This window comes from Cervus canadensis, chromosome 22 (genome assembly GCF_019320065.1).
Source record: "Cervus canadensis isolate Bull #8, Minnesota chromosome 22, ASM1932006v1, whole genome shotgun sequence".
Taxonomy (NCBI): Eukaryota; Metazoa; Chordata; class Mammalia; order Artiodactyla; family Cervidae; genus Cervus; species Cervus canadensis.
This window is the reverse complement of record NC_057407.1, coordinates 4,764,614-4,778,151: the sequence shown is the minus strand read 5'-3', so window position 1 is coordinate 4,778,151 and position 13,538 is coordinate 4,764,614. Positions and strand designations below refer to the sequence as shown.

The 13,538-nt window shown below is 47.4% G+C and overlaps 1 protein-coding gene across 4 annotated transcripts in view; it reads right to left on the bottom strand.

The window, feature by feature from the left end:
• Positions 1-11,534, bottom strand: part of LOC122424765 (phosphatidate cytidylyltransferase, mitochondrial) — a 53,130-nt gene extending 41,596 nt beyond the window's left edge. For 2 of the 4 annotated variants that reach the window (XM_043442934.1, XM_043442935.1), the window contains exons 1-3: positions 6,171-6,568; positions 3,338-3,520; positions 514-606 (exon numbers count right to left, since the gene is read on the bottom strand). In XM_043442934.1, coding sequence (XP_043298869.1) covers positions 514-606; positions 3,338-3,520; positions 6,171-6,305 — 411 coding nt within the window. In that variant the 5' untranslated portion in view covers positions 6,306-6,568. Of the gene's footprint in view, positions 1-509; positions 607-3,337; positions 3,521-6,170; positions 6,569-11,515 lie in introns of those variants that run through there. The other 2 variants (XM_043442936.1, XM_043442937.1) reach the window with 2 other exon arrangements.
• Between the last annotated feature and the right edge of the window lie 2,004 nt (positions 11,535-13,538).

The window sequence follows — 13,538 nt, the reverse complement described above, 5'->3', positions numbered from 1 at the left end:
CGTCTGCAAAAAGAAGCAAGCTGGTATTTGTGAACGCGTGCCAGAGGTTGAGGCCCTCTGCACTCTTTTGTTTGCTTCCACTTCTAGTGAAGTCCGGGGAGAAGCCTGCCCCGGTGGCTTCCTCCAACAACCTTCCAAACAAGGAGGGCGCTGAGACAGGATCCCAGGCACTGTCGGGACAGACTGCTGGACCAGCAGTCCCTGTGGCACTGGCACTCTAGAAGAAGCGGTGATCTGGGGGGCGGGGGAGGATGTGGTTTGCTGACAGAGGCTCTAGGCGGCCTGGGCACCTCCCCTGTCATCCTCCCGACTCAAACGGACTGACTCTGAGTCTGATCCATTCAGACACCTGGAGAATCTTGAGAGAGGGAAGCAGCAGTGTGAGTAATACCTGGATACTTCTGTACACAGGAAAAGGAGTGTGAAGCTCATTTCTATGCCAATGCAATCACAAAGGTCAAAGTAAGGTCAAGTTTGGAGAGAAGAGACATCCCTAACAGAACACTCACTCACTGGTTTTTGGAGTCGACCAGCAATGTATAGGTTATTCCAGTTGACGAGATCTTCAATCAAAACACTGGTGCTAATAACTCCGTATTTGATAAGCTGGAAAAGAAAAGAAATGTGCATGAAAAAGAGCAAAATACCATCCTGACCCTTGTGCAAGTGCAAAATATAAAGAACTAAATTTCTGACCAGGGCAGAAGCTTGATTTCCAAAGCCACTCAAAAAACCACCAGCTTGTAAAAACACACATCTCCACGAAATCTTTTGCAAAGGGTTAGTTTCCAAGACTGTCTGTTGCCTAAGGTATTCATGGTGCGATGACCACAGTTTTAACTCTGGCACTTGTAATGTCAGAGGCAGAATGGCTCTTAAAGGCTGTCTGGTCTCGGTCCTCAATGGACTGGAAATATCAATAAAAACACTGGTCCTGACAGACCCGTGGTACAGTTCATTCTCCTCACGTGAGAAATAGAAACCTGACACTCAGAGAGAATAAACGATGTGCCCGAGGTGGCACCCGGAGGAGCAGAGCTAAACCAGGTCCCTGAATTTCAGGCTGGGCTTCCAGTGTTTGTTTCATCGCAGAGAATGAGAAATTTTCCTCAAAGTTTTCACTGACATCCTTGACATGGTGAATTTCTCTTTCACGGTTGACTATTTGAAACACTTCTGTAATTACAATGCAACATGCAAACATAAAACCTCTTTATCAGCCCTAAACACATGGAATTATGGTCAAGTTCATTTCAGTAACAATTTGCACAAAACCCTGAATGCCGTTGTTTCCGGTTACAAAATCCCATTTGCTTCAACAGCTATCTTCAGACTCATTTCACTGAACAGTATCCAAGCAGTCTTCTCAGGCTGCAAATATCTAAAAAGTAGCTAAAGAATTTAAATTAAAAAGTACAGTCCCTTTGGCACACAATTATGCCCAAACATTTGGTTACTGGAGCCTGCAATGGTGTTTGAAACTACTAATTAGAGGTCGGCTCAGCATAACATTAACCCTGGAGAAAGCACAGAGCTCCGAGCTCCATGACTAGTGCGGATGTGCGGGGCTGGGCTGAGTGACCGCCTTCCCCCCACTCCGGCCACCACAGCGCAGAGCCCTTCTTGCTGCAGGCGCCTAACAGACAGGAGGCAGGATGGACAGCAACCAGAAAAGTAAATGCCCGGCCCAAAGGCAATGCAGACATCACCCTCAGTGCTCATCCCTGCCTCGCTCAGATAGGCCTGCAAAATCCTTCTCAGGTCAGTACTCCAGCCTCCTGCCTTTCAAAGTGTGGTCCACCGCCCAGCAGCATCAGCGTCACAGACCAAGTGAATCAGAATCTGCGTGCCAACAAGATCCTCAGGCGACTCGTCTGCCCGCAGAAGGGTGACAGCCCTGAACCGTCGGGAGCCTGGCGCAGCGCAGGCGCGGCCGACACCCTCCGCCCGGCCGACTCTAGGAGGCCCCTGACTCAGCTCCCACTGGTCCTCTCACACTGGGGTCACGCTGGGTTCCTGGCCGTCCTCTTAGAGCCTGGACCCCTCATCGGAATGACCACTGGGCAGGGTCCCCGCAGTCAGACAGCCCTCCACCGGGATCCGGGGTGCTCACCTGCCCTCCAACGCCAGTCATCAAATTCCGCCCAACCGAGGGAAGGTACCGAGGGGTTCCTCCCACCGGGCACCACACGCTCCCAATGACCTACGACCCCTCTTCACTTCCAACTTCTCCCTGGGCGTGTGCGCCTCTCCGTACAGACAAGATAAACTTCCACCCTGATCCAAAATGGTCTGCCCGTTCCTCCCACTGACTAAACCAGTGGTTCTCAAGGTGTGTTCCAGACGGGCAGCATCAGCATCGTTTGAAAGCTCGTTAGAAATGCAAATCCAGGGGGCAGGAGAAGGCGGGACAAACAGAGAGAGAAGCACTGAAATATACACCACCATGTGTGCAAGAGACAAATAACGGGTCTGTACAACACAGGGAGCTCACCTGATGCTCGGCGACAGCTTAGGGGGTGGGATGGGGTGGGAGGTATGTTCAAGATGGAGGGGACGTATGTCCACCTCTGGCTAATTCATGCTGATGCATGGCAGAATCCAATACACTGGTGTAAAGCAATTATCCTCCAATTAAAAATAAATAAATTTTTAAAAAAGAAATGTAAATCCTTGTGGCTGAGAGAGTAAACCTTAAAAGTTCTCATCACCAGAAAAAGAAAACCAACTATGTATGGTGATGGATGTTAATTAGACTTACTGTGCTAATCAACCCGCGGTAAGATCAATCGTTACACTACACACCTAAAACTAGCACAGTGTTATAGGATAATTACCTCTCAATGTGTAAAAAGTGCAAACCCTCAAACCCTATCCCTGACTTTCTGATTCTGGAACTCTGGGGGTGGGACACACCATTCATGCTCCCGAAAGGCACTCCGGGTGCCGCTAAGTTGACACCAAGAAACATTTGTTGTTGTTCAGTCTCTAAGTTATGTCCAACTCTTTGCCACCCCACGGACCACAGCACATCAGGCTTCCCTGTCCTTCACCATCTTCTGGAGTCAAACTCATCTCCCGGAGTCAAACTCATGTCCATCAAATCGGAGATGCTATCTAACCATCTCATCCTTTGCCACCCCCTGCTCCTCTTGCCCTCAATCTTTCCCAGCCAAAAAACATTTGGCCAGAGGCAAAAAAAAAAGTCGTATTCACCACCTTCATCCAGCAAAGGTGTGAACATTTCCTGACCGTAAGAACACATGTATTTAGCTGGGATTCTAAGAACAAAGGTTAATATCCACCCAAGTTAAGACAGAGGCCCGAAGTCACTCACCCTCCCGTCACATGTGATCAGCGGGTTGTAGTAAACCCCAGCACCGTAGTTATCCTGGACAGCAGTGATAATCCTGGGCCCCAGCACTCTTAGGAAAGAGTAGTGGTTCCGGTTTTTCTTCAGGTTCTTTGAATGCCATGCGACGGGGTCATCAACTGTGAACACAAAGTCCAGCATTGCATTCTGGGAGGTGAAGAAAAGAGATGGATTTTAGTTTTAACTCCTAGAAAGACACCGAGACAGAGTGGAAAGCTCTAAGATTCCATGTAGCTTTGATTGACAGCAGACCCGGGGTCAGAAACTTAAGCAAACCTCTGGAACCAGGCTGAGCTTTGTTTTTTGTCCACTCACATAACAGTAATGTTTACTGAAGTAATGTTTTAGCCCTCTTTTAAACACTTTCTGTATTATACAGAACTTCTTATCCTCAAAACAATCCTACAAGGTAGACACCATTATTATCATATTTCTGTAGGAAAGGAAACCACGGCACAGAGTAAGCTCCGACAGACACAGTCTGGTTCCAGATTCTGGGCAAGACCACTTTGCTACACTGTCTTCCACCTAAATCTAGTTAAATGTGTTTCACTTTTCTTCCAGATCAGATAACACCATGTGGACAAGCTCTATAAAGCATTATGCAAAGGGAAATAAGTTATTTTAATTTCACCATTCACCAACCTCCTCTGACCATCTATGAGGCGTTCTGATGGGTCCTGAGATAAAGAGCTCAAAGTCACCTGGGGAGAATAGACAGATTATTACAAAAGGACTTGCTAGGGGAATTTCACTCAGAATGGGGTCACAGAAAAAGGAGGAATTTTCCTATAAGATGACACTCTTCAAGACTCTGGTAAGTCTGAGTGTTCCAGAATGCACAAGAGTTAAGCAGATTTGGTGAAGTGTTAGGAGAAGCCTGAGGAAGTGGGTCGGGGGAGTCCTGTTGGATGAAAACGCTCTTGAGGAGGAGATGAGACTGGGCAAGTTCTGGGTGCTGTGCCTAGGTTAGTAGGGCTGGGATGGGATGCAGGTATAGAGTGGTGGGAGATGGGACCAAAGAGAGACGCTGGCTGCCATGGTAAGAGATGTTCCTGCAGCAGAAAGGGAGGGCGGACTAAAGGAGGCACCACCACACACGAGGCTGCCTGCCAGTAACCAGGGCACCGAGGCAGGGGCTCATCCGGGACAGACTCAGGTGCTGGAATCAATTTTTGAACTTGTAGGGAACGAGGGTGAGGGAAAAAACCTTTTCTTGGAGGGAATTCCAGGTCTGTTCAAAGGAAAATCTTCACAGGAAAATGAAGAGATGACTACAGGATCAGGACGCTCTGAGTTTCCTACAAACTAGTGGTGATAGTTAAGATTTTGAGTGGACATGTCTTTAACAATTTTATGTTAACATATGTTGGGGAAAAAATAGCCTATTATAATCTATAATTTCCTGTATGCCCCAAATTTATCATTTCTCATATCCTGCCAAATTAAAGTACTATTTAAATTAGGGGGCTTTGCAGGTGGCTCAGTGGTAAAGAATCCACCTGCCAAGGCAGGAGACGCGGGAACAAGGCTTCAATCCCTACATCAGGAAGATCACCTGGAGGAAGAAATGGCAACCCACTCTAGTACCCTTGCATGGAGAATCCAATGGATAGAGGAGCCTGGTGGGCTACAGTCCATGGAGGTGCAGAGTTGGAAAAGACTGAGTGACTGAGCACAATAAAATACAAAATAAGCACATTACTTAAGTACTAGTACAGGTGGGAACCAGGAAATTCAAGCCACAGTATAGATGGCCTAACCAGGAAGTGAACAGGCAAAGATTAACTGAAAGATTACAGCCAGATAATCTAGTGAGGCCCTAGTGCAGACTGCAACAGACCATTTAAAGAAACCCAGTCCAGAACACAAGCTGCACATAGAGAAAACATCTCTATCTAGACTCCTGCTCCTTCAACCTTAATTCAGCAAGGGCACAAAAGCCCCTGTCAGTCAAAGCCAATTAAAAGCCTCATTAAATGGAAAATAACTGCCTGCCCCTCTTGGATGTCTTGAGCCTTGTCGCCAACTTGGAAGCAAACTTGCCGCCCCCCCCCCGTCCCCCCCCTCCCACCGCCATCTACAGAAGAAAAAAAAAAAAACTACAATCATAAGGAAACCTATACCCTCACTGCTGTGGTGCTCCGCCAACTTTGAAGAGTAACAATGCTTAGCCCTAAACAGACACTTGGTAAATGTCCTGGGCAGGAGCAAATATACTGCTCACCCGCTAACTCCCTTCCTGCAAATGCGGAACCCTACCACCCGTCCGTCCGTCAGCTTCCCAGTCAGAAGAATCACTTTGTTTTTTCTCCTACAGCCAGAGACGTAATTCTCAAGCTTGGCTGCGTAGTAGAATCACCTGGGAAGTTTTTTAAATTCCTAATGCCCAGACCAATTAAACCTGAATCTCTGCAATTGGGACCCAGATTATCAGTATTTTTTTAAAGCTTTCCAGAAACCTCCCATGTTCAGACAAGGCTGAGAAGACTGAACGAGGACCTGGCAAGTTTTTTAGTTTTTGTTTTTTTTTTTTCCCCCGTCTTGTCCCGGCACCAGCTCTTCCCTCCACATAATTGCATCTCCCGCTCTTAGATCCAAGCGGACTCCTACGTGTCCTGGAAGCGCAGCTCACGCTGACGCTCTGCTAAGAGCCCTTTCACAGAGTTTATCATCAGGTCTTCGCGAGTTGATACGGGGATGCGCAGAGCGGCCCGGCAGCTCCAGGGCTCGGGAGGGACCGAGGGCAAAGCGACCTCGGAAGCACGTTCCCGGCGCGGGGCTGGCCCGGGCTCACCTTCTGGTCTGAGCTGGGCCCCGCCTGGCGGTACACCCCCGAGCCGTAGGCGAAAGCCAGACTCAGCTCCTCGGGGAAGTGAGACAGGATCTTGCGGAAGGCCACCCCCGAGCTCTGCAACGCCTGCAGCGCCATGGGGCCGGGGCTCACCCAGGGCCCCCCGGAGGACGGCGGGCGGGGAACGCGAACCCGCCGGTGGGAGATGGAAGCCGGGGACCCGCCCAGACGGAAGAGGGCTGGGGCCGGGGGGCGAGGAGAGGGGGGCCCGCAAGGACTCGGGGCGGCAGGTCAGTCAGACACGAAGTCTGTCAGACATGAAGTCAGTCACGCGGGAGGTACCCGGGACACAACCGAGTGGGCGACGTCTGCCGCTCAGGCGGCCACGCGGGCCACGCCCCCCGCGCGCACACGTGCTCCGAAGGCGCAAGAGCAAGAGCAGGCGTCCTCCCGCGAGTGGGGACGCCAGGCCTCCGCAGAGCCCCCTGGTGGTCGGAGGAGCGCGCTGCAGGCTGGCCGCCTGGGATTAAGACTTGGACATGGGAGGGGGAGTGTGACTGCTGATTGAACTGCCTTTGAGCCGTAAAAGTCCTTGCTGGTTCTCGCCTCAAAGCTCATTTTCATAAATGACTGTGAAATCACGTGTGTAGCATTGCAGGAGATCTTTTGGATGAGGTGAAATTGTACACTAATTGTACACTTTACAATTTAGTGCATTTATTGCATTCACAATATTATGCAACCATTGTTTCTATTCAGCTCCAAAACTATGGAAGATTTTGAAGGTTTAGGAAAACACAAGTAAGGTTAAAATCACCCCAAATCCCACCATCCAGAGACTATCACTGTTAAGATTTGGCTGTGCTTTCTTGTCATTAAAATCCTCTCCAAATTCTATGATGGGCAGGAAAGCGCTTCATAAATGGTGAAAAAAAAAAGGAAGAAGAATGCACCAAGGTTATCTGATAATTGTATTTAATTTTAAGGATGGGAAAGAGTCTTTTCCCTTTTCCCTTATGGATTGGGCTCACAAAGGAGCACATGAAATGCAGTTTCTGATGGAAATGGGACCCCAGGTAAGAGCTCACCTCTTCGTGAATAACTAGATAAACTTGTGGGGCTTCCCTAATGGCTCAGTGGTAAAGAATCCACCTGCCAACGCAAGAGACGCAAGAGAGGCAGATTCGACCTCTGGGTCAGGAAGATCCCCTAGAGAAGGAAATGGCAACCTGCTCCAGTATTCTTGCCTGGAAAATTCCATGGACAGAGGAGCCTGGTGAGCTACAGTCCACAGGGTCTCAAAGAGTCGGACACGACTGAGCAACTGAATAACACACACACACAGAAACTTGCTCCGGGTCACCGGGCCCTTCAGGATGTAGTCTGAATTCCTGGACAGGGACTTTTCAGCTATGCTTCCCTTCTTCCCCAATGAGCCTGGCCTCTCAAGGATAACAGAAGTAGCAATAGCTAAATTTGTGTTTGGCTAAATGCCGTTGATGCATTTCACATGCATTTTTCATTGCATTCCTTCTACAGGCTTGTGGGAGGAGGTGATGCCTTCATTTCCCAGATGAAGCCGCCAAGCGTTGGAGAGAGCAATGTGCTGGGCATCACGTCAGCCTTAGCAAACCGGAATAAAAATCCGACTCCGTGTCCTCCAGTCCTACTCTGCCCTTGAAGGGCTTTGGGCGGGGACCGTCAGGCTCAAACGTCAGCCTGGACCAGAATGGAGGGAGAAGAGGCAGGGAGGCCCCTTAGGAAGCTGTTACCAGAGCTCCGCTGTGCATTAAGTTGCCTGGCCTGGGGTGAGAGAGGCAGGAATAGGGTGAATTCAATTAGGAAAAAGGTGACTGGGATTCAAACACAGCCTCAGGCCCTGGGGTGAGTGCTGGGGCTGTGAGGTGACCGAACAGGGCTGCCGCCTTGCAGGGACTCAGGGGGGTGGAGGAGACGGAGGAGCAAACCCGGGCTAGACCTAGACCGTGCAGGGGCGAGGCTGGGTGCCCAGGGCCCGCCGGACCGTCAGTTCTGCCTGCGCCACAGAGACCAGGGAGACCGTCGGCGATGGCCGGTGAGCCGGGTCCAGAAGGATGGGAAGGAGTTCATCCTGAAGACGACGGGAGGGAGACTCTACCAAGGAAGGACCCACAGGACAGTAATAATTGGTGACCTCGTTTCTGGTCTGTTCTTAGGCTCTCTCTGATTTTCTCTTCCTTACAAAGACCCCTGGGGCAGGTTCTCTTAGACCATCGTTGCTCACAAGAGGAGCCAGGCCACCTGAGAGGAGAAGCAAAGCTCCCCAAGCCCACGGCGAGGCGTGCGGCCACGCCAGGATCTGAACCCAGGGCTCCCGAACGCCAAAGGCTGAGCTCTTTACCACCGTGAGCCAGTGGCTTCTGGAGGGGGCAGTCTGGGAGGCAATGGACACGGGAAGCCAGAGGTTTTCCTCCATCAACCAAGGCTGAGGCGCAGCGGCCGTGGCACCCAGAGGCCAGAGAGAGGGCACTGAGGAAGCCCCCGCGCCTCAGTCCCGCTGTCGGCACATGGGCGCTGGGCTTCCTTCTGCCGACACTGCCCCTGCCCTCACGGCCAGGCTGGGAGACCACTCACCGCGGGATCACCCCGAAACGCAAAGTGGGAGTCGCTCAGGCGTGTCCCTCTCTTTGCGACCCCACAGACTGTAGCCCGCCAGCTGCTCTGTCAGTGGGATTCTCCAAGCAAGAACATTGGAGTGGGTTGCGGCTCCCTTCTCCAGGGGATCTTCCCGACCCAGGGATGGAACCTGGGTCTCCTGCATTGGCAGGTGGATTCTTTACCATCTGAGCCACCTTTCACCAAAGCACAGTGAATAAATCTCTGCCAGCAAATTTCCTTTTTTCTCCTTTCTTCCCTTGAAGGAACAATTCAGCTATTTTCCCCTTCTCTTTGCCAAAGCAATCTATACTCTATAATAATATATAATCTGTACATAATCTATATATGAAAATGTCAACATTACAAAAATATTATACCAACCCCCAGAGATCGCCACTGGCAATCTTTGGTACATACTCCTCCACATATTTTTCTATGAATATATTAACATGAAAAGGTGGCACAGTGGTAAAGAATCTGCCTGCCAATGAAGAAGACGCAGGAGATGAGGGTTCGATCCCAGGGTCAGGAAGATCCCCTGGAGTAAGAAATGGTAACCCACTCCAGTATTCTTGCCTGGAGAATCCCACGGACAGAAGAGCCTGGTGGGCTACAGTCCACGGGGTCGCACAGAGTTGGAAAAGACAGCACACACACATTCCATTATTAACATTAAAAACACTTTAAAATGAAAGCATACAATAGATACTCTTTTGCAATTTGCTTTGTTTTTCACTGAAAACATCAGGGACAACTTTCCATGTCGAAATATCTAGATCTCTCTCATTCCATTTATTAGGAAAATTTTCTAAAATATGGATATGCCACCATTTGTTTAAACATTTTCATGTTGATGACAATAGATTATTTCTATTTTTTGTACGTGCAAACTACACTACAGTGAATATCCTTGTACACAGACCTTTGGTATGTGTTAAGTCTTGCTAAAAAGTAGATTTTCAGACGGGACCTTGCCAGGTCAAAGTGTCAGGACATTAACAAGTCCCTTCCAAAAAATTGGACCAATTCACACTCCCACCAAACAGGCTTCAGCTCTGGATGTAAATAAAGATTCTGAAATGTTTTTGCATTTTTCTCCCTTGCGGGCTTTCACACATAATTATCAGTAATTTTCATTTTCATAAACGCTTTCCTTCCTGATAATGCAAAATCACCAGCTGGAAAGGTCCATCACATTCCTGTGTGCATTTCGCCTCTCTCCAGAAAGAGGCAGAAGCAGTGGGCCCAGAACACCTTCGTTTTCTTCAGCAGAAATCTCCCTCCTCCTAGCAGCTCCTCCACTTCTCTTTAAATGACCATGGCTTGCTAAGTTAAAAGCTATTAAAAAGCCCCAATTGCTTTAGGGTTCTATTGGAACTCTTATACCAAGGAAATAAAAGCATTAGAGAGCCATTTTAAAATACAGATAAATACCACTTGATTTGGCTGAATGTTGGGCCTCATTTTTTCTGATTCACCCAGGCTGTTGGCTTTGGGCTCCTTAACGGTGACCTTGTCAGGCTGGGTTTCACCAGGAGGATGTTCGCCTATTTCATTTTCTAAAAAGCCCTGTGAAATCTCTATAACTTTTATGCCTTGGTTTTTCTTGTAATCAGCGTTTAAGTAAAGGACATAAAATGTTTGGGAAAAGAAAAAACGAGTTATGTGATCCTTATAATTAATCCTACTTTCAGCTGATCTACTGATGGAACTGGAGGAGAGGGGTCTTGATGACTGTGTCCTCAGAGGTGGTCACCCTGCCACATCCATCCCTCTCAGCTGGCTGATGTGTCCTAAGTGGGCCAGACTAACGTCATCTTTAACGCATCTTTAGTCTCTGATCAGGGGTGCTGAGGTGCTATCTGGGGCCCCAGTAGTTAAGAGCTGTGTGACCTGAGCAAGGCAGCTGAAGCTCTCTATGCCTTCTTTTCCTCATCTGGAGAATGGGCATATGGATACGACCCACCTTATAGGATTGTTGGGACGGCCAATGAAACAGTATCCAGGAAGTACAGAGAATGGTGTCTGCCTCTGAACAAGCACTCAGTAATGTTCTGCATTGTATTGAGTTCTTAAGAGACGAAGTACAAGAGAAATTAAGAAGCATAATTATACCTAATATCTTTATGGCACTTAGCATTTCAAGCAAAGAACTTTTCCAGACATAGCTTTATTTAAGTCTTAAAAGAAATCCTGGGAAATCAGTGGTTACTAGTCCAATTTTACAGATGGATAAACTGCTGTGCAGAAAAATGATTTGCTTGAAGTTGCAGGACTAAGGCCAGGCCCTGTGAATACAGCGCCAAGTCTAATTCTTTTCATTTTTGTACCATAAAAATAACACAAACCATTTCTTTTCCTAAGGAATTCACTCATTCATTCTCCTATTGAAATCTTCCTTTACCCTCAGCTCAAATATCACCCTCTTCTGATCAGAAGTAATTGTTCTGTCCTCTGTGCTCACATATAACCCTTTGCTCTTAGAGCTTTAAGCTTGTAGCTCTCAAGCCCTGGTATTAAATTTCAAATGTGTCTATCAGAAAGAGTTACAGAAGCCTCGGGGACTCTCCGAGCTCTGGGACCATATCTCATTCACATGCCGGTCATTTAATGCGCAGCACAGTGCCTGAAACAAAGTTTCTGCAATTGAGAATGTCATAGATGCGTATGCAAAGCGATTACAGCAAAACGCGAGGTGGTCTGGACCATACCTGTGTTAAGACAGCTCTTCACGATTTCTGGGAAAGCTTCTTGGCCCTGAGTTTTTCCAATGAAGTTCTGGAAGAGCACAGTCTCCTATAATACTGAAGAAATGAATGAATAATAGAATTTCAGGGAACCAAAGCAACTGTCTCATCTGAGAGGGAGTATAATATGGTGGTCAAGAGTCTGGACCCTGGATCCAGATCGCCTGGTTTGAATCCTAGCTCAGCCACTATCTGTGTGACCTCGAACAAGTGGCTCTGTGCCTCAGTTTCCATGTTTATAAAATGGGCATAATAGCAGTGCTTACCTCACAGGGTAGTCATGATGACTAAACTGGTTAATGTACAAAAACTTCTTAGAAAAATACTTGACATGTAGTGATGACTGTGTATGCATTTGTCGATATCATCATCTACTGTTCCTGAATTTCAAGCGAATCAGCAACTGTCTACTTTAACTCCTGTAAAACCAGCCCTGAATTTTGGGAGAAATTAAATGGGCAATGAAGATCACATCTGGTCCTATCACTTCATGGCAAATAAATGGGGAAACAATGGAAACAGTGAGAGGCTTTATTTTGGGGGGCTCCAAAATCACTGCAGGTGGTGACTGCAGTCATGAAATTAAAAGACGTTTGCTCCTTGGAAAAAAAGCTATGACCAACATAGACAGCATGTTAAAAAGCAGAGACATTACTTTAACAACAAAGGTCTATCTAGTCAAAGCTATGGTTTTTCCAGTAGTCACATATGGATGTGAGAGTTGGACCGTAAAGAAAGCTGAGTGCCGAAGAATTGTTGCTTTTGAACTGTGGTGTTGGAGAAGACTCTTTTATTGCAAGGAGATCAAATCAGTCCATCCTAAAGGAAATCCATTCTGAATATTCATTGGAAAGACTGATGCTGAAGCTGAAACTCCAATACTTTGGCCACCTGATACGAAGAACCGACTCATTGGAAAAGATCCTAATGCTGGGAAAGATTGAAGGCAGGAGGAGAAGGGGATGACAGAGGATGAGATGGTTGGATGGCATCACCAACTCAATGGACATGAGTTTGAGTAAGCTCTGGGAGTTGGTGATGAACAGGGAAGCCTGGCATGCTGCAGTCCATGGGGATACAAAGAGTCAGACATGACTGAGTGACTGAACTGAACTGAACTGAAATGGGCAAAGAACTCAGTAGGAGAAGAAAGCATTAATTAGAGCATTCCTAGACTATTTTCAGGCACCAGAATCTGCAGTCTAGACTTGGTGTAGAGCAGGATGTCTCAAAGTGGGTTTCATTGAATTATCATTTGGAGTGATATGAAAAAAAATTCCATGGGCACCCACGTTTGGGAAATCAGATTAAGCAGATGCAAACAGATTGCTTTGCTGTGGGATTTCTCAGAGCATTAGTATATTAATATGCCTTGTGCAGCCAAGACGGGGAAGCAACCTAAATGGTCATTGACAGATGAATGGATAAAGGTGTGCTACAGATATACAATGGAATATTACTCAGCCATAAAAAGGATGAAATAATGCCATGTGCAGCAACACGGATGGACCTAGAGATGATTATACCAAGTGTAGTCAGTCAGAGACGGACAGACAGCCTGCGATACCGCTTACGAGTGGAGTCGAAGTATCCATACACATGCACCCATTTACAAAACAGACTCACAGACTTAGAAAACAAACTCCTGGTTCCCAAAGGGGAAAGGCAGGGGAGGGGGCAGGAATAAACTAGGAGGTTGGGATTAATGTAAACATAGTAATATGCATGAAATCGATAATCAACAAGCACCTACTGCATAGCAAAGGGAACTCTACTCAGCACTCCATAATAACCTATATGGGAGAAGAATCTGAAAAGATAGCTATGTGTGTATGTATAAGTGAGTCAGGTTCTTGTACACTCAAAAGAAATACAGCATGATAAAGTACTATATTCCAACTTAAAAAGACAAATTAAATCTAAAAAGAAAAGAAATGAACATATATTACAAGGACTCCTCAATGACCAGGCTTTTGTGACATTCCTG